General features: G+C 41.4%; 1 protein-coding gene across 2 annotated transcripts in view; it reads right to left on the reverse strand.

Annotated features, from left to right (window-relative positions):
- IGF2BP3 (insulin like growth factor 2 mRNA binding protein 3) overlaps positions 1-20,173 on the reverse strand; it is a 115,931-nt gene that overhangs the window by 72,344 nt on the left and 23,414 nt on the right. For both annotated transcript variants that reach the window (XM_075705576.1, XM_075705575.1), the window contains exon 3: positions 18,472-18,520. In XM_075705576.1, coding sequence (XP_075561691.1) covers positions 18,472-18,520 — 49 coding nt within the window. The remainder of the gene's footprint in view (positions 1-18,471; positions 18,521-20,173) is intronic.

Raw genomic sequence — 20,173 nt, forward strand, 5'->3', positions numbered from 1 at the left:
ATTTATCAAAGATGCAAAGATTCCTGTTGTGGGTTAGCACAGAATATAAAGGCTTTGTACTAAGAATACCTCCTTTGACCAGCACAATGTAAGACTTCCTTGCAGTTCTGGTTATATAGATTTTTTCTTTTTTCATTTAGAAACTTAGTTTCAGTTTTCCTTAAAATGCAATAGAAATAGGAATTTGAGACTGAATTCACAGAAATCATCCACAAAGTTGCTAGTGAAGAAGTAGTCTGGTAGGTCTAAGGTCATGTTTGCAACATTGTCCGTAAGTATTTCTTATGCTTACAAACAACTACGGTGTTTCTATAACTTTTTAAAGTCACATTCTTAATAGAACAACAGAGACTAAAGGGATCTGAAACACTACCTGGTTTTGCAGAATAAAGGCTCACAATTATATAGTTCCAGCTACTAATTCCCCATACTCCCAAAAAAAGAGAGTAGGTTTAAGATTCCTCTGCCCCTCACGCTATATGCATCTTCAAGCACTGCTGGTATGGTAGCAGCCTCTGTATCCTCCAGCTTTCTGCTATCAGATGATTTGGAAAGCACTACACCTTTGGCATCAGGATATCACAAAAACTAGAAAACCCACGCACACAAGTCCAAAGCTCTTTAGTTGAAGCTCATAAAACATCTTCCCCATACCAATGTTAGTGGACACTGGTCCCCACCAAACAGGGCAAGGATAAGAGATGCCCCCTGCCCCCACCCCTGCCCTGGTCTTTGATGGAAGCAAGAGCCCCAGGAAAGCTGCATGTCTTACAAATCCCAGGAGGCTCTCTAGCATCCAGGGAATACAGCGTAAGGATGTTATCACGTAGCTGCTGTGATTAGAGAATAGAGGGGGAAAAGAAGAAAGCAGCTTCCTCCAACAGTGAGTTGAAATGAAGGCAAAATGGGAATTACAGGAATTATCTGCCAAAAAGGAAAGGACCTTGTCTCACAGGCAGTTTCATTTTGTGACAGTAAGCCTTCAAGTATGAAGTCTCACCCAATAGTTTGAGTCACTTTGAAAGCCTAGAAGGTACAGTCCAATTTGCCTGTTGAAAAAACAAAACTCCAGTGTGCAACAGGACTGTGTGCATCACCTACACTTGCTTTTCTACTAAAATCAACATCAGAAAGGTTAGAAAACAGGTGACCTAATGGAAGCTTATTATTTGGCTCACTTTTTGCTCAGCTCAGAGAAAGAAACTGAACTGGTGAATAGCAAATACCTTGCAAGGAAGAAGGCATGGGCTCCAAATGAGAGAATAATTCATGGACAAGCACAGTTGTTTTGTTTCAGATAATGTTATGAAAATGCTTATTATCAGGTTTAAAGACAAACCAAAAAGGGTTTTTTTGGTTGTTTGTTGGGGGGGGTGGGATTGTTTAAGTTTTCTTCCTTGCAGACAAAATTTGGGATTTGTCTCATAGTAAATTTTTCTTTTCCTGTTTTATAGAAATACCCCTGAACTGTTCATCTGGCATCAGACTAATAGTCTGGGAAGATCTATTTAAAAGCATTTTTTAAAGTTTAAGTAACTGTGCATGATATGTTGGAACTCAACTAGAGACTTTAATTTTCAATCTTCCTATAATCCACATTTTTCTTTCGCCAAGTTTAAGATGTCAAAAAGAAAAGCAGAATTCATATACAGTGTCTATAATTAACTTGTTAGTCACAATTTGAATGTGATGGTATCACTGTCCTGAAACCTATTATTAAAATGATCCCTCACTTGATTATAAACTTACCATTGCCTGAACGAGCAAAAACTCATGAGGAAGTTGGTACCTTTATTTGCTCCAGTTAGATCACAAAAGATAAATACTCAAAAGTGTTTCTTTTTCAACGCTTCCAAAACTTCAAACTCTTCACTTCCACAGCTAAGGTGCGTTTGCCGTGACCCAAAGGATCAACAGTGAACCAAGCCGACATGCTGCAGAAGTCAACAGGATTTTTTACGGGGTTTCCCCACACACATATGTGGCGCTCTGGCAGAAAAGTCAGCAGTGCCCCCTCTTTACAGTTTACGCACTAGCTCTATCATTACTCATTAAAAATTTCCCATTGAGACTGAAAGCAACTTTTTCTATTACTCGCAAAATGGAAATTTCCTTTGTCCCAAACCCAGCCACCTGAATTTGGTTAGATGCAAGAAGGCTGAACAGACCATGTTTTCTACCACATACACACTAGGAAGTAATCCAAGTGCTGCTGGACCAGTTGCTGATCACTTCTGGTTGCATTTACTTCCACTAAAATGAGAAATCCAAAGAGCAAAAGCATCAAATGCCACTGCAGCTGGAAGATTTATCACTCCACTAGTTACAGTGCAGCCTACAGTCTACTCGCTCCCCAAATGCAATGTTTTTTTTTTATTGCGTCAGTACAGAAAACTGTAACTTTACTTCCACTCCACCATTTCACACAACCTGTACCACCTGCTTCTCTGAAAGGGGCAAATTCTGCTCAAAGTCTGAAGCTCTGTGTTTTTTCATATATATATTTGATCCAGTGGTGCTCATGTTTATTAAAAGTATTTTTTTAGAAGGCTTTAAAATGGAGATATGCAGATGCTGCAGAAGCACGTGTCTGTGACCCCACTAACAGTAGAATGCACATGCACTTGGTGACCCTACCTGGCGCAGGGCACTGAGAGGGACAGCTTTCAAGAACAGCAGCAGTGATCCTTGGCAGGATCACCCCAGGCACTTCTATGCTTTGCCATCAGAAACCTGTTGCCCCTTAGCCTAGGACAACACCTCCTGCCTTGCAGAAGCCTGGGGTCAGCTCCAAGCAGCTTTGCCTCAGCAGCCTGGCATCCCCAGTGGCAAATCTTCAGGTTTGCCACTACCTCAGCACAGGAAAACACATATGGCCAGACAGACCTGATGAGCGCAAGGCCAGAAGGTCTCTACTGCATTTGTGAAGCTCCCATCAAGTACTAAACTCACTGCAAAATGCAAAAGACAATGTTGTACCTTCTTTATCAAACAGCAGACAGACATCCAACATGCTACATATAGTAGGGCAGTGCTTTTAATCCCACAAAGCTCAGAAGCTAATACCAAGCAGAAGGACTGGGAGCAATGCGGAGCAGTCAAGCGCAGCACAAAGAGCTGCAGCCTCCAGTATCAACCATCCCTTACACATTACAACCTCAATGACGAGTGGCTTGGCTCACCTCTGTGAAGCTGTATTAAAGCACTAACTATCTGAATGGGGGAGAAATCAATAACAGTTTCACAATGGAAACATGAACAAGCAAACTGAGGAGTGGCCACTAAACAGGTTGGTTTTGCCAAATTATGGGAACTGCTGACATGCACGTATACTAATTCATGTATACATGATCTCAGCAAGTCAAGTATTCTTACTGCAAATAGGAAATAAGCCATTCCTGTCTTTGCTTTTGCAACAGGGAGCAACTTCCCAAAAGGATGGAAGAGAGGATTGCCTGCTGACTCTAAACAGCATGGCACAAAGGGCAGTTGCAAGCACATCAATGCCTTGAAGCTGCAAGACCACAGTTTGACAAGCTGAAATAAAGCATTGCATAACTTATATCTGCTTTGTAAAGAAACCCACTCTTGTATGTTGAAGCAGGTTAACATATTTCGTTACCCAGGCAAGGACACCACTTTGAGAGCTCTCCTGTTTCGTGGAGACAGAAGTTAGTTTCCTAACATACAGCCACACGAAACAGTCACCAACATGTGCATTTGTACAAAGTCCAAAGGCATGACTGGACCTTGGCTTAGACAAGAAGTTAAGTCACATAGCAAAGTGGTAGAAGTCACAGGCATTTGTCTCTAACACAACAGCAACACTAGGGTTTTGGTTCCAACCCCACCCTTCTCCTCTCAACTCCTGAGCTGGCAAAGGATCAGGTTCTCTCCTGATACATTCTGTATTCCTTCCACCCTCCTCCTAGATGCCTCACTGAATTTCACAGCAAGCTGTGGACCTCAGAGATCTGAGGGCTGGTTGTAGTGGGTATACACAGCATAGCTAAAAGAAGTTCATATCTGCATACATTCCTAAAGGCTTTCATAGTCTATCACAACTCATTGGAGATCACGCAGTCAGAAGAGTCCCAATCACTAATCCAACATGAATCCCCTCTGTGCACTGCCACTGGAGTCCCAGACATGAAGCCACTTCAAGTCTTCAGTTTCCCCCCTGCACTGCACTGTTTCTTCTCCTACACATTTAAAAACCAGGATGTCACCAGGAACAGATGCCTCCTAGGTATGAAAGCCAAACCTACTGATGGATGACAAAGCACACTAATTACTGAATATTAGTAAGAGGCTGATATGAATGGGCAATAAGAAAGTTTCCTATAAAGATGCAGTCACTCAAGTACTTAAAGTCATCCCAGTTCGCAATAGTAACCTAAACCAGCAACCATTTGGGGTGCAACAACCAATACCCACAAATCATAAAGTTAGGTATAATGAGCTGGTGCCACACTGCCTGCAAGAATGCTACAGGTCCACAGAAGTCCCACACTCAAAAAGCAAAAAAACACGCCAACCCCCAAAAAAGTCCTGTAGTTGGGACATAAGAAACATCACTTCAGTGTAAGTACACATGAACGCTTCCTGTAGATTTCTACACATTTGGATGGAGAAACAGTTACCAGAAAACAGCATGCCAAGAAGAGGAAAGGTGCACTGAGAAGGTAACGTGAAATTTTCCCAGACCAAGAGCCTGCTGAATCTACACAAGGACACTAGCAAACACTAATATTGACAGCAGATTCACAACTTAGACCGCATCCAAAAGGGCAACAGCTGCTATATGGAGTCAGATGAAGGCTACAGATTTATTTATACATCCAATACAACAAAGGGCTGAGGAACACCAACCTAGAAGCCACTGGCACATCATTATAACGCTCCACTTGAGAGTACATAGTTGAGGTTGGCTTCCTGGTTGCTGCTCACACTGGGTAACTATGAGTTCAAGTAAGGGAACTATGTGAGCAAATAAGCGAAAGTGTTGCATGAATAGCTAGCTACCTACTACTCTCATAACAACAGCCTGACTCTATTAGTAAGAGCAACAAAAAAAACCCAACACCCAATAAAAGGTGTCCCAAGAAATGTTGGTTTGGATCCGTTTCTTACACATGCATTCAATCCCCTATTAGGCTTTATAACAAGGCGTCTGTTTGCAAGGATAGTTTTAATATATCTTCCCTCCCCCCAAGTTAATGGTGGGCTACAGTTTTCAGAGTGATTTCCTGTTTGCATTATATTCTAAAAATCCTGCTCATTTGCTCCACTAAAAGGCATGTGCTTGGAAGTGGTTTTGATGGCTTTTAGTCACAACCCCCCCTTTGATTGCCACAACATCCAAAGCATCTGAAAATAAGGGAGCTATTCCAAGTTACATTCCCTTCCTTCCCTGCCCACATGTACTTGGCTACCAGTTTAAGACACAGGATCAGAGGGAGATTCAGGCTTTAGAATAACACAAAAACTTAAAAAAGGAAATATGTTAACACAACTTCATCTCCCTGCTCAGCAGCTTTTGGCTCGGCTGGTGTTCACCTGGATCTTGAAAGATCCCCTACCTATTCTCCATGTCCTCACTGCCACTTTCCAAGGACTCAACCCAGCAGCCAGTAACTGACCCACCAGAGCATCCAGACTCTTGCATTGAGCACTCGCTGCTGGATGAAATGGCAGTATGCAGGTGCAGATTGTGTTGACAACTCTCACCTTTCCATTAAGCCTGTGGCATTTCCCATTGCTTGGTACAACAGCTTCACTACTTGCCTCTGTAATGCGTCTCCCTCTTTCTGCAAGAGATTCTGCAGCTGAGCTCATGTTGTTCCTTTTCCCCACCCATCCAAGAAATAACTCAGGTTTTTTTCTGTAGCACTAGATGAAAGCAAGTAGGAGCTATAAGAAGAGACACGGCTGGGGCCTTCAGTTTTGAGTGGCCGAATTCAAGACTGCAAGCAGAACAGTCTGTGGAAAGGGAATGCAGAGGCAATGAAGCAGTGTGCTTGTACAAGTAGCAATGAAGTAGAAGGCTTATAGAATCATAGAATCATTTATATTGGAAAAGACCTTTAAGATCATCCAGTCCAACCATTAACCTAACATTACCAAGTCCACCACTAAACCAATTAAAGGTAGAGTAGCAGTTTCATGTTTCCTGGCTTGGTGGCTGGATTATTTATAATGCAAGTAAAAACTAGGAATCATTAAGATTGGAAAGGACCTTTAAGATCATCAGTCCAACCATCAAGCCAACACCACCATGCCTACTAAACCATGTCCCAAAGTGCCTCGTCTACACGTTTTTTGAATGCTTCCAGGTACAGTGACTCCAGCACTTCTCTGGGCAGCATGTTCCAATGCTTGACCACCCTTTCCATGAAGAAATTTTTCCTAATATCCAACCTAAACCTCCCCTGGCACAGCTTGAGTCCATTTCCTCTTGTCCTGTTGCTAACTACTTGGGAGAAGAGACCAACACCCACCTCGCTACAACCTCCTTTCAGGTAGCTGTAGAGAGTGATAAGGTCTCCCCTCAGCCTCCTCTTCTCTAGGCTAAACAACCCCAGTTCCCTCAGCTTGTAGCAGTAGCAGCACCACAGCCTATGCAACAGTCTCAGCAGACTTGCTCATCAGAGAGGTAGCCCGAGAGCCACTTTCTACTCATCTAGTGAACAAGACCAAAAACCCCACACGCCTAAGCACAAGTGTGAGGAGAGATGTGCTGACTACCATTGCTTTATAGAATTAGCTGGGCTGGAACTAGCCAGCCCCTTGGAAATAAGCACATTTTGTTTCCCTCCCTCCACACAAGAGCCAGTTCCATAAAGTTAGGTCAACATGTGGTGCACATATGATGCAAATGTAACATTTCCTGGCAACCAGCAGCAAGCCCAGAGGAGGATCTGCACTACTGATAATGTCGATTTTTCCCATGGCTGTCATAAAAAAGTCTGCTGATATCTTGAGACATAAGCAGCAACCCTCATTCCACTGATTAGCTTTCCACTGGTGTTTTGGTTTTTTGTGGTTGTGGTTTTTTGTTGTTGGTTTTTTTGTTTTTTGTTTTTTTAAAAAAAGGAACAAACCCCAAGACATACACAAAGGTCTGACAGCAACTACCTTCATAAAGTGAAATAACCTAAAATGAATTACATAACTGTGTGCAGATTCAGTCTCTCAACTTCAAATCACTTAGTAGAATTTCCAATAATAGGACAAAGATAATCAAAGGATAGGGAACAGCTTCCACACAAAAACAACTAAGCAGGCTACAGGTCTTCAGCCTGGAAGAAAAATGGCTGAAGAATAAAGGTCCTTAAAATAATAAGGGAAGTAGAGAGGGGAAAAAGATTGTGCAGCTACTACTATTGACTGTTCTCTCCAATTCAGCAGTTTGGAGGCAGGTGGAAGTTCAAAGCATGTGAGGCGAGATGAGATAGTTCTTCCTGCAACGTGCCTTAAAACCATGCAGCTCTTCACTGCAGTATATTGTGGGTGCTATGTGCTTACATTGGTTTAAGAACATGTTCACAGAAGCTCTAGATGAATTTCTCAAATACAAAGGCATCATTTCTGGGTCAGTAGGTTACAGGGCTGCAAAACACTGAAAGCCAGGAGACTGCTCTGGTGAGCTATCACTATATCTTTGCCCGTACCTCTCCAAAGGCACAGCAAAGGTGGGATACAGGACTATACATAAACCTTTTTTCTGACCCAGTGTTGCTGGTTTTATGTTCTTTATCCACAAACTGAATAAGCAGATTAAGAAAAGAATCATTGAGGTCACCTGAAGTTAACATTTTTCTATTGCTTTTGCTACCATGAACAAGAGCTCATAACATTTCTCCTATTATTGCCTAAGGAACAACTCATTCATGCATTTCCTTCAATTCTTTTCAAATTATACAACTGGTAAGTCTGAAGAGACAATCCCTGCTAGTGACATCATCTTTTGAGGCAGGTAACTGAAATTAGTTCAGAACTTCTCCAAGAGCAAGACAAGAGTAACTATCACATTAATTTTACAACACTTGAAGGGCATCTTTGTTTATAAAAGCATGTAGCTTTACCAGCAGCTTCATAGATGCCAACAAAAAAGGTACTAACACCTAGTTTCATCAGGAATTTTTGGACTGCATTCCCAGCATCTAAAACCAGCACTTCCACAGAAGACCCATCACCAGTAAGAACTACTGGTTCCTCATTTCACAGAAAAACTAAAGTGAGCAAAATTTAATATATCAGGCAACATGCATAATTAATTAGGAGAGACTAAGTTTACATGCAAAAGACACAGAAAAGCTACATCAAGCTTTGACAGGGAAAAAGAGTACATTTTTCTTATCAAAAGAGTGTATCTTTTCATAGGTCAAAAAATACTTTGGGACTTTCATTACAACTTGCTAAACTGAGGTTGCATTCAAAATGAAAAGAGTTTTCAGAAGCTACAATTTTGACCAAGTAGTCCCTTGGAGGTTTGTTTTTTATGCTATAAGAGTACCAGTGAGAAACAAAATCATGCAATTACACATGAAATGAAGAAAGCAGCAGTGTGTTGGTGCTGCTTTCACCTCCAGGCTGTCTCACTTAAGGGTGGTTTAAACAATGGGTTAATTTATCATTGTCTTTAAAGAAATTTAGCCAGTAATGGCATGCAGCCTAAGTTCTATCTGCAGAGATGCAATACCATTCCCAGACACGCTTCCCTTCCTATGCATGCAGGTGACAGACTTGCAGAGATTCCACATTCAGCTTAGTTTCCAGTAATAATGCTATAATGAATAACAGCAGGCTCAGAGGACAGTACTCTACCCAGCCACACTCTACCTAGAGGCCAGTAACAAGTTTTTTTTCCTGCTTAACATCTTTGCCAATGACCTGCAAGAGGTGTTGCAGCACACCCTCCTCAAGTTGGGGATGAGACCAAACGGAAGGGAACAGTCAACGCGCCAGAGGGGAGGGCTGCCACCCAGAGAGACCTGTGTAGGGTAAAGGAGTGGGCCAACAGCAACCTGATGAAATTTAACAAGGACAAATGCAACGTCCTGCACCGGGGAAGGAATAATCCCCTGCACATTGGTACAGGCTAAGGACTGCCTGGTTGGCGAACAGCTCTGCTGAAAAGAACGTGTGGGGTGTTGGTGGAGAACAAGCTGAACATGAGCCAGGTCTGTGTTCTGGCAGCAAAGAAGGTCAACAACAACCAGGGCTGTATTAACAGGAGCACAGGCAAGGGGTGGAGGAAAGTTAGTTAATGCTGAGTAAAAGGGGATAATCAATCACATGTAGATACCGCATCCAGGTTTGGGACCTCCAGTACAAGGAAGACATTGAGAACGTGGAATAAGTTCAGTGAAGGGCCACCAAGATGGTTGGGGACTGGAGTACCTCTCCAGTGAGGAGAGGCTGAGGAAACTGGGCTTGTTGAGCCCAAGAATAGACAGCTTTGTGGGGAGCATAGCAGCAGCCTGCCCCAGAGGTCACTGAGAAGATTAGAGCCAGGCTCTTCCCAGAGGCGCAGGTTGGGAGGGCAAGAGACAACAAGCTTAAATTGACACAACAGATGTCCTCACCAGGTATAAGGAAAACAATTCTCACTAATAGAATAATTAATCCTTAGAACTGGTCACCCAGAGAGGTTGTGCGAACAGCATTCCTAGAGGTTTCCAAGACTGGACAAAACCCTAAGCAATGTGGTTTGAATTCAATACAGACCTTGCTTTGAGCAGAAAGTTGGACTACAGACCTCCTGAGATCTCTTCCAACCTGAATGGTTTTGTAATACTATGAAAGGACACGTCACAACGCTGGGTGAAGAGGTTGCACCATGATTAAAGTGACTCCTTAAGTAAAAATTATAGCTAAGGGGTGCAAGACTTTGGCAACTGAACCCTTGAACAAAGGTCTTCACAGACACCTTTCTAGAATTGCAAATAAAAAGTAAGATTTGGTGGCTGGTTTCCCAAAAAGTGTTTTGAACCAAGCAAGCTTTATGTGTCTTTTAAGATTTCTCAAGTTTTGGAGTCAGTGACAGGGTAAACAAGTAATCATATTATTCAAGGCTTGTGAGCAATACTTTGTTTTAACAGTGCCAAGCAACCCCATGGTGACAATGCCAAAATTCTTGCACACTAACAGCTGTTTTAAGTATTAGAACATTTCTGAAAAGTTAAGGGATCACAGGTTGTGCCTTCCTTTATCCTAGAAGATCAAAAAGTAGTCATGAAAACAGAATTTTTCTCATCTCGGCCACAGAACAATGGAACAAATTTGGATGGGGGAAAGGTTTGGATCAAACAGTTGCACTGATCAAACAGCCACACCGAAGCATTCCTTTTATTATTTCTTTTTTTTTAACCCTTCACTTAGCTATTTCTTCCACTGAATGTTGAAAGGAAAATAAGATACAGGCCCATAAACACAGTCTCCAAAGACATGAATCTTCTGCATGTCTTAGTTGGAATGGCCACATTTAATACTTAAAACTCACCAGTTTTCTGTGCTTTGACATTAGAGCCCATCCAGCCAAAAGCATGCTCCAACATGGAGATCCAGACAACTCCCTGAATCAAAACTGTGTGACCCAGATGAAACAACAGATTAAAAGTCTCACGTCCAAGTGGATGCTTCCTTCCACAGCAGGGTTAACCAACAGCTCACAAACTGTGCCCCGAAGTCACCGCAGCTTACTACTCAGCATATTCAGAGAAGCCAGCAGTTAAAAAAGCTGTGGTCAAAAATCTGCGGCACTTCAGCACCTTCTTCAAAAGTTGCTCAGCCAACCTTCCTGCCTCTGCTACACAACTCAAAGTGGCTGTCTGAACAACGACCCAACACCACATTTCCTGCAGCGCAAGCCCCAAAATCTTCCACTTCCTATTCTTCCAACTTATCACCTTGGCCACCTGGAGGAAGAGCAACTTTCACACCTCTAAACCGTACCAGTCAAGGCAGCTCTGACCTGGCAAGTCTTCAGATTTCTTTGAAACAGAGTACTAACATTACATCTAGTTCTTGTGGTTGGAAGACCATCTTCCATATCTGCTAAGTGCTTAGCACAACAGAGCCCTGACCTCACCTCTAACTTCTCTATCCCTTACTCAAGCTACTGCAACACAAGTTTCCTAAAGAAAAAAATTATGTTAACTAACACAATGCTACTTTTCTAAGCCTACAACTATAATAAAAGCACAACAAAGTATCTTCAGTGGGGGCATCTGGGCTATTAACTCTTAAATGGGGGCAAACATTTGATAAAAGCATCACTGTCAATTACTTTTAACAAGATCCTGATTTATTTAAGTAAAAAATGCTGTATTCCAATTGTCAAAGAAAATTACTTTCCCCGTTAGATTTTTTCCCCTTGTTTATAACAACTGTAAGATGACTACTAACACTGCTGTAGCCAACACACTCGTATGAACAAATAATTCCAGGTGAGAAATATGCTTATTGCATGTTTATCCAAGCACCTTCACTCCCACACCTTGTATTTTAAACACCTGCAAAAGGTGTTTATTACCTCATATATACCTGTAAATATCACGCCCTATAATTAAGCCAGGCAATTAAAATCCCAACATAAGCCAGTATGTTGTCTTAAGTGCAAAATTGGGTGGTCTGCCACAGACATGGTCACTTTCCTACATCAGATTGCCTCACCTGCTGCTAAGCCCAGCTAGACAATAGGAAATATGTGCAGCTCAGGGAAAATAGTTAATTCAGAGAGTGGGGCCCAGGTCAAATAGCAGAAAGGAAAGACCACCATCCTCTCTTTTCCCTTTGGCAGGAGAGGAGCAAAGGCAGCCCCCATGCTCCCCTGGGTATAGATCCAAGACCAGGAGGAAGCAGTGCTGCCCAGGGGCTCTGCATCACCCCAGGGGCTGCTCTACCCTCTATCCCATAGTTAAGAATCAAAATAAGCAGGTGATCAACATTCAGCTTTTGTTTGATGTGCATAATTCGTGATAAATCTCTCTAGTTTCTCATTATGACAGAATTATACAGTCTATGTAGGGGGGTGGATCTCTCTTCAGAAGGCTTTTGAGACTGTCCCCCACAACAGACTCACAAGATAAACACAGCCAACACTACAACAGCAGGTGAGAAGTTGACTTTGTGATCACTGCCAGGCAATAGCCACTACCAGCCTACTGTCAAACTAAAGAGCTCTATTTCATAGGGTTTGCAGCAACCACCACATCTACTGTTGTATCAGGTTTGTGTTTATTAAATTTGAAGATGCCACAAGGCTGAAATGGAGTGCAAATGTACCAGAGGACAAGATAAGAGCTCAAAGTGATCTTAAACTACAGAAACTACTCTGGAGAAGCCTCATGGGACATTCCCAGGTGAGAGACTTAAAAACAATCAATTGCCTAGAAATAAGAGTCCTGAGAAGAGACTGAGAGAACTTAAACTCTCTCCATAACCCCTCCCTAAACATCATAGGTCTTCAAATATGTAAGAGACTGCTACAGAGAACAGACTAACACGTTCTCCATTCTCCTGCTGAGTACACTAGTAGGAACTGGCAAAAAGTACAGCTTAGTGCCTCATCTAGCAACACCAAGGAGGAAACAGAAAACAAAGATCCATACCAGAGATTCCCACACCTAGCAGGCAGCAGCAGATAATATGTGCATGCTTAGCATTCTACTAGCATTTTTATAGCTATACATTATTTTTATAGCACTACATTAAGTTAGGATTCTTGGAGGAGGCTTGAGGTGAAAGATCGTATTTCAATACATTTTAAAGCTCTCTACTGTTGATTCATCTTTCTTCTAGAATTCTTTTCATTGTAGCTCAGCTCATTCCTGCATCTCCCTTTTACATCTTGCTTTATGAGAAATATCTGCTTTGTATAATCCTAACTTATTCTTAACTGCAATGGTTTCATGGGGGTTTTTTTCCTCCTTTCTTAAAACCCACAAGTTCCCCACCTGTCCTCTTCATATCCTTGGTATTCTAGAATAAACTGCATCATAAGCAGGTACCATTCAGCAAGATTAGCTTTTACACTACATCTCTAGATTAAAAAAAACCCAACCAACTAACAACCCACCCCACACAGTTTAGCTGTTTTAATCAAAGAAACAACACAAGCTACTACAGATCCTCAGGACAAACAGTCATGTGCACTGTAAGAAGATGTACTAACATTTACTCCCAATCAGAATCAGCATTGATTCTTTGAAAGAAACTGAAAGTTGTCTTACAAAATATGCAGATGGGTGGAGATGGCTCAAACCTTTCTTGCATTGACAGAAATCTCAATGCAGAACCTGCACTCACATTGCAACTCTGATCCAGAAATCCTTTTCTATTACTACTTCTGCTTGGAGAACCTAAAACATCAGAGGTCTCAGCATAACTGAGACTTTGGTTTTCATTTCCATGAAAAGGTGAGGAAAAGCAAACCCTGTTTAGTAACATCCTTTTGCATTTGGAAGAGCTAAATCAGACCTCCCTTCCCACACATTTATGTCCACAAAAGCAACCTGCAAGTCTCACAGCAAAGCTAGGAATACGCATTCACAATGTTTTTCTTGCTTCTCTGCTCACTCAACAGGTTCACACTCCACAGGCTGGGCATTTAGTCTACCTTTTTTGTTACGAAGTTCATCAACACTGTATCTGTTTATCTGCTCCATACAAACCAATAAGGAAATAAGCCCACAGAAGATAAGTGGGAACTCTTCAACAGCCACCTTCCTGCTGAGCCAGCAAGTGCTGTTTCTGGCACCATCTGTGTCCTGAAAGTCTGTTCTCTAGCGCTTTATTCACTAAACATGGAAAAAATATTTGCTAAGAAAATATCTTGAAGCATCTTCTACACTGAGGAAGCTAGTTTTAAAATGTTTTAAAAGTGACATTTCACAAAACGGTTCCTTCTCAGAAGAACTCTACTTGGATCTCTGTCATGTTGAATCAAAACTGAAGTACCTAGTGTTTGTTTCTAAATCACCACACCTAGACCCCTTCTAGAAGGCATATCATTTTGTCTTGCAAATACACCTCCAGTGCTGAATACTCACAAGCTAAGTGAGAGATTACTTGTTGCAGACTGTGGTTCAGGAAAGAGTGATAGAAATCTATTTACTTTTCTGCAGAGACCATAAAGCCAGGGTGCTTTTTTCCAATGAGAAATATATGGGACTGGTATGTGTGGAGAATGGGAAAAGGTGGTGTGCTAAATCCTTCAACTTGTCATGATTCTTAGCATCAATCTGGACTTTGTATTTGGTGAGTAAGGAGAGGAAAGGAGGGAAAAAAGTGATACCCATCTACTATCACTAAAAAAGGTGTACTAATTGTTTGAGTGTTTGCTTCACCAGACAAACTTCGTAACAGGTGAAACAGATTTATTTAAAAAAATAAAATTTGATCATGCACATGTCCTTCAAATTACTAAATTGATAAAATAACCTCTATATGCAATTTATATGCAAGCAGAATAAAGGGAAGAAGATGCATTCCAGAAGTGATGGAATAAAATGGAACGTGGGCACAGATCCAGAGTCCTCAAACCCAGACAGTTCAGTGAGGGAAGGGGGAAAAATGCAAGTGACCTCCTGGATGAGTAGAGAACATGATCCTGGATAGGCCCCTACCAGTCCAGACTCCGACTTCCGTCTGAGCTAAGTCCTAAATTTTCTTAGTTCGGAGATGCTGCCTTCCCTCCACCTCCAGTTTCTCCTAGCTGGGCAAGGAGTACTAGAGTACCCAACCCACAGGTACAGAAACTTGCAGAACCTTGCCAAAAAATCTTCTTGTGAAGTTCAAATTAATTACCAGGCAAGTTTTGTACAAACTTAACCTTGAATGCCTTGGAATACATTAGAATTTTATCTTTTACAGCTGCATTTTAAGAGTGAGCTCTTCAGGATAGCAACCTTGTGGTTTTGTTTCAACACAGTAACTCAGCGGTTAGAGCAGGTCATTATCTGCCTTTCTCCTACCACTTAGCCCCGAATAGGTGTAAAAGGGTTATCTTATTTTTTTTTTACTTATACCATGATGGTCTGAGAAGTACACAAGTTAACTCTTACATTACCTAGAGGAAACAACTACAAGTCCAATTGCTATGGCTGGTTGTAAGAGAGTATTTGTTTCAGTAACTTCAACCTATGTGAAGGAGAAAACTAATTGGAACATTTTTCTCCACAAAGGCAGCCAGAAAAGCAAATAGTTAATCTGAATTTGTGTACCTGGTTTATGAAAAGTCTTATTAATAAATGCTTGTTACTCTGTGGCCATTTACACCCACTGTTTTGTTTCCCAAACTATATGGAATAACTATAGGTTAAGTGTCTTACCTCACATGAGTCTTCAGGACACTCAGTTTCTTCCAAAAGGAAGTCAAGGTTTCCTTAACACTGAAGTTAAATGTTTTCTCTCTTCCATGCTACTAAAGGCACTAGATTTTACTAAATAGGCACACATGCCTCTTAGAAAGATAAGAAGGTACACCAGTGAAACTGTTTCAAGGTTTTCACAGGAAACTCATTTACTCCAGTATTTCATGAATCTTAAGAGAGAGCTCCCATCCGCATGGAGAACAAAGTACCTGTATCGATGATGGGGCACCTTCCTCAGCTGATGTATCACAAAACATTCTCAATTCAGATTAAGCTTAAACTTATTCCCTGAACGTATTTCTGGTTTTGAAAACCAGGAGGCAATACTATTCTCTGGTGTGCTCAAGAGCAGGAATAACTACCAAACTCTGTTACACTTCATACTACAAAAAGTTCAGCTACATTCCTGTGGGATCAGCATCCCTACTGCCCTTCCAAACCCGCTTTCTCCAAACCTGATGAGCTGCATTCGAGAACACTATGGGTGCCCTCACTTATAGTAAGGGGTTTTGTGGGGGATTTGTTATAAGACAAGGACCATCTCTGTTGGGTGTGGATATGCACAGAGACCCTTGCTGGGTCCCAGTCCCACATGGCCCAGAATTTACATGTACCACAGTGTGACACACTGGCAACAAGAACTGGCACCGAACTAGAGGCATGCACACTGACTGCTAGGTGCACACCTGCAGGCTTCCCGTGTAAAATGCTCATTTTCTATAAAGAACAAAATTAGAACAATCTCTGTTGAAATAATTGTCTTAAGAAAATACTTTTGCAAAGAATGACAAGGTAACCTTCCTAATAACGGTTATACTAAGAAAAAAATTCATAAGAACATTATTCTTTCTTCCATTCTTTTCACATATCCCTATGTCACTGTAAAAAGAAAGCTGTTGCAGGGTACTGTGTTTTGTATTTCAATATCAAGCGTACATGAGGGCTGATAGACTGAACTAACCTAGAGACCTCTTTCATCAGTTGTTTTTGGTTTGGTTTTAAGGATTTCACACCCATTAGAAGTCAGTCTTGATTCAAGCAATTAACAAAGGAGTGATGAGGCAAGCAGATTGGCACAGAGGGACTATAAGAAACAATTTAAGTAAGTTGCTCCAGCTGCCACACACACAAACACACACACATGCCCTCAGAAAATATTATGCAAGAATATTGCTTTGATATCAATCCCTCTCTGTATGTATAAACTTTTATTTTCCCTACCAAGCAACTGGTTGCAAGAAAGACTTGTTTTAAGGAGGAATCATCCAAAACTTTCTTACAGAGCTCAAAGGAAATTTTTGCAAGGTCTTTTAGTACCAAAAAAAAAAAAAAAAAAAAGATACCAGAGCCCAAGGTAAGCTTGACATAAGACAATTCCCTGATGAATTCAGTCACTGGTTGCTGTATTTTGTCATCAGCGCTCTTTTGAGAACATACAAAACTTACCTGCTTAGTGCAGAAGTGACAGACCACCAGCACTTATGAAGAAAAACTTTAGGAAGTTTGTGGACAAACCATAATTGGCAAGCAGACTTGATGTTGTAAGAGAATGTGAAAGTATGTAGAAGTTATTTTGGGGCCTCATCCCTCTAAATTCCCTGCCCAGACAAAGGGCACAAAGGTCTGTACAAGCAACTTCAGAACATCTAGGCAAGGTTGAGATGACGTTAATCGGGACAATTTTAACTCTTCCTTGGGAACTTTAGGAAGACAGAGTGTTTTAAAAAGATGGGGGAGAGGGAATACCTGTCTGAGACCAGATGTCACCACAGAAACTGCAGTAATGAAGGAGAGGGAAATCATTTAAAAATCAGAAAGCAGATGGGAAACAGGGTAGATACCTGTAACATACAAGCAGTAATACCTACATATGTGTAAGGAGGGATGAGCAGGTAGAAGCATTTTGATGTACTCTGCTTAACAGTGCTTACATCCATGTTTATTCACATTTTTCTGAATCATGTGCTTCTGCTCTGATACTCACTATTCCTACACAAAATCCTCAGAGGAAGTTTGTACCAGAAAAAGTTAATCCTCAGATCAGTCACCCTCAACCATTTCTAATACTACTCTTCACAACAGCTTGACAAAGAAGCAGTTATGAATTTGAAATAAGAGGTATCAGGTGGATACAGTTCACCTGAGGGCTCAGAAAGCACAGAGGAAATGCTTATATGGACAGCACACACTAGAAGGACAGGCTGAAGCAATGAGAGGTGCTGTGTGCTGATATCTTACAGAAACCGTGTGGTTGACAGCCTAGGACAGAGCAATGCCTCCATTTTTCTCCAAAGCTAGGAAGCAATCGGGAAGTGCAAACAAAGAAGTAGCTGCAGATGGAAAGTCAGATGAAGAAGGCAGACCAAACCTGCTCAGAGAACAACGCTACCAGAGCTTTATCCTCAAACCCTCCACCTTCCAATCTTCCTCAGGCAAAAGGATGACTTACCACTAGTAAAACGTGAAAATAACATTTTAAAAACACACAAGGTAGTAAAACAGTAAAGAAAACAGATCTGTTCTCACAGTAGCCCATCTACAGCAAAAATTATAACACTGTTCGTGGAGTGTAAACAGCAAGTATACAATATATCAGTGAGAGCCAACAATCATAATAGCATAAGCAAACAATTTGCCATAATGCCACCACTATAGATGAGCCGGGTGGTGAGGGGGGGGTGGGAGGCGGGGAAATCAAAGAAAAAGGATCAGCATTAAATTTCTGCTTTTGTAAAGGTTTTGGCCAAGTATTTAAATATGAACTTGTATTAAGTTTACTGAACTCACACACCAGCAAGGTCCAAAATGGACAAGCTTTCAGTCAAAGAGAGTGACTGCATCAGGAAGTCAGCATTCACCAAAGAATCCATTTCAACATTTTTTATGGTTAACTCGGAGAGCAGAAATGAAGGCAGTTATCTGAATTGCTTAGAAGGCTCTATTGTTCCCTCTTCCAAAGGATTTTCCCCAGAACAGAATGGGTGGTGTGTTCAAAGCAAGTGAAAGGTGGGGGAAGGGGAGAAGTCTTGTGGGTAAAGAAACAGAAACACAGTTTTAAGCACAGATATCAATTTTTAAAGTAACTTCCTACCTCCCACTGCAAGTGAGGCGGGATATTTCTGATCTGAAGCTTCCGACTCCTGCAGACAAATTAAAGAAAATAGTTTAAAAAAAAACAGAAAGAAAACATTATTGCAAGACAGACTATACATAGCAGTGTCCGCATTTAAGCGTCTGTCATACTAAGAGGGGCAAAACCAAATATACAACTCAAAACCCCAACACATCGCTGGGGGGGGAATGTCAGGTCAAAACAATTTCAAGTCCAAAGAGCTCTTACAGAAATACTTGTTACACATTTGACATCTGCTGTATTTCATGAAGTCTCCACTTTTCTTGAAGATTATTTCTATTTCAGCTTTAAGTCCTCCAGTATCTAACTCTCTCCATTATAAATGGGTGTGATAATCCCATGTATTTTGTACTGGGTTCCCCCTCCACACACTAAGAATTTTTTTTTTTTTTTAAATTCACCAAGAAGATACTTCAGGATTCTACATCCCTTCAAGAAAGAAAATATAAATTTGAATTTTATTTTTGCTTTGATATTAAGCTTTTCATTAGCCTAATGACAGACTGTATTCTCACATTTATACAGCTGACATTCCCTATCTCTGATCAGGAAGGGGGGGGGGGGGAATCAGTAAATTCATTCTATTTGCACCCCAAATTTCCATCAGGTTTTGGTTATCTAGTAAACAAAACATTCACTTTGAAGTGCTACTGCAAAGCCTGGCAGTGTGCTGACTGCCTTCACAGCCAAGTCCTTTGTCTCCTCCCTTCCCCCAAAGTGAGAGAACAAATAAATGCCAGAGATGCCACAAAACCCTTGGGATTTACAAGAATGTGTAGATTAACAGTTTCAGCCGAGCTCAGGTAGGGCATGCTGGTTGGGTCAGACTGGCTGGCCTGGGAAGGTCTGGGGAAGGGAGAGGGGACAACACAGAATGGTCTAGCTTAGGTCTCAACTACATTTTGATTCACCAAAGCAGCTAAAATAAGTGTCTTGTGTTCAGACACGCAGTTTTACTTAGTGTTTTAATTGCTCAATACTGACCTCTCACAGAAAAATGCTTCACATTTTAAGGACTTTTTATAACAGAATAGAAGTTTGTTAAACTTATACAGGGCAGTAAAATCTTGCAACAAAACAAGTTTTAGAGATGTTCCCGTCTAGCAATAAAATTGAAAGCTTTCATTTTCCCCCTCAGATCCTTTTAAAATACACTCCTTTCCTTAACACCACCACCACCCACACAGGCCTGCAGTGAGTGTTTTACATCTTGAAATGCTCTTCAACAGGCTTTGTTCAGGGTGCAGCCAGAGCTCACGGCGCAAAGCCACCTTGCCCAAACTTCTCCTCATGTAGAAGTGCCACCCCCAACACTATGGCGACAATGAGATCGAGCAACAAGCACGCTTTCTCCAGAAAAGATGAACAGGTCTCAGTTGTGCAGCATTTCTCAGCTGTTTTCGCTCCCTCTCAAGCAAGTAAGAGCTGATTTCAGCATTTGAGCATTTAAATAGGCGAGGAAGGGAGAACAAAAACCCAAACCGCACAGAACCCCATTTAAGCTTTCATTTCCAATAAAGCAAAGGAGGAGTCAGGAGCTGCTTCACTGTAATAGGAAGGGGAGGAAATTTCCTTGAAGTCTGAAAAGATTTCCTTAAACTGTAATCTCAGCTAGTGATGCCGCTACAAAACAATCACCCTAAAGTAATGATACACTGCT

Source organism: Pelecanus crispus, chromosome 2 (assembly GCF_030463565.1).
Source record: "Pelecanus crispus isolate bPelCri1 chromosome 2, bPelCri1.pri, whole genome shotgun sequence".
NCBI classification, from domain to species: Eukaryota; Metazoa; Chordata; class Aves; order Pelecaniformes; family Pelecanidae; genus Pelecanus; species Pelecanus crispus.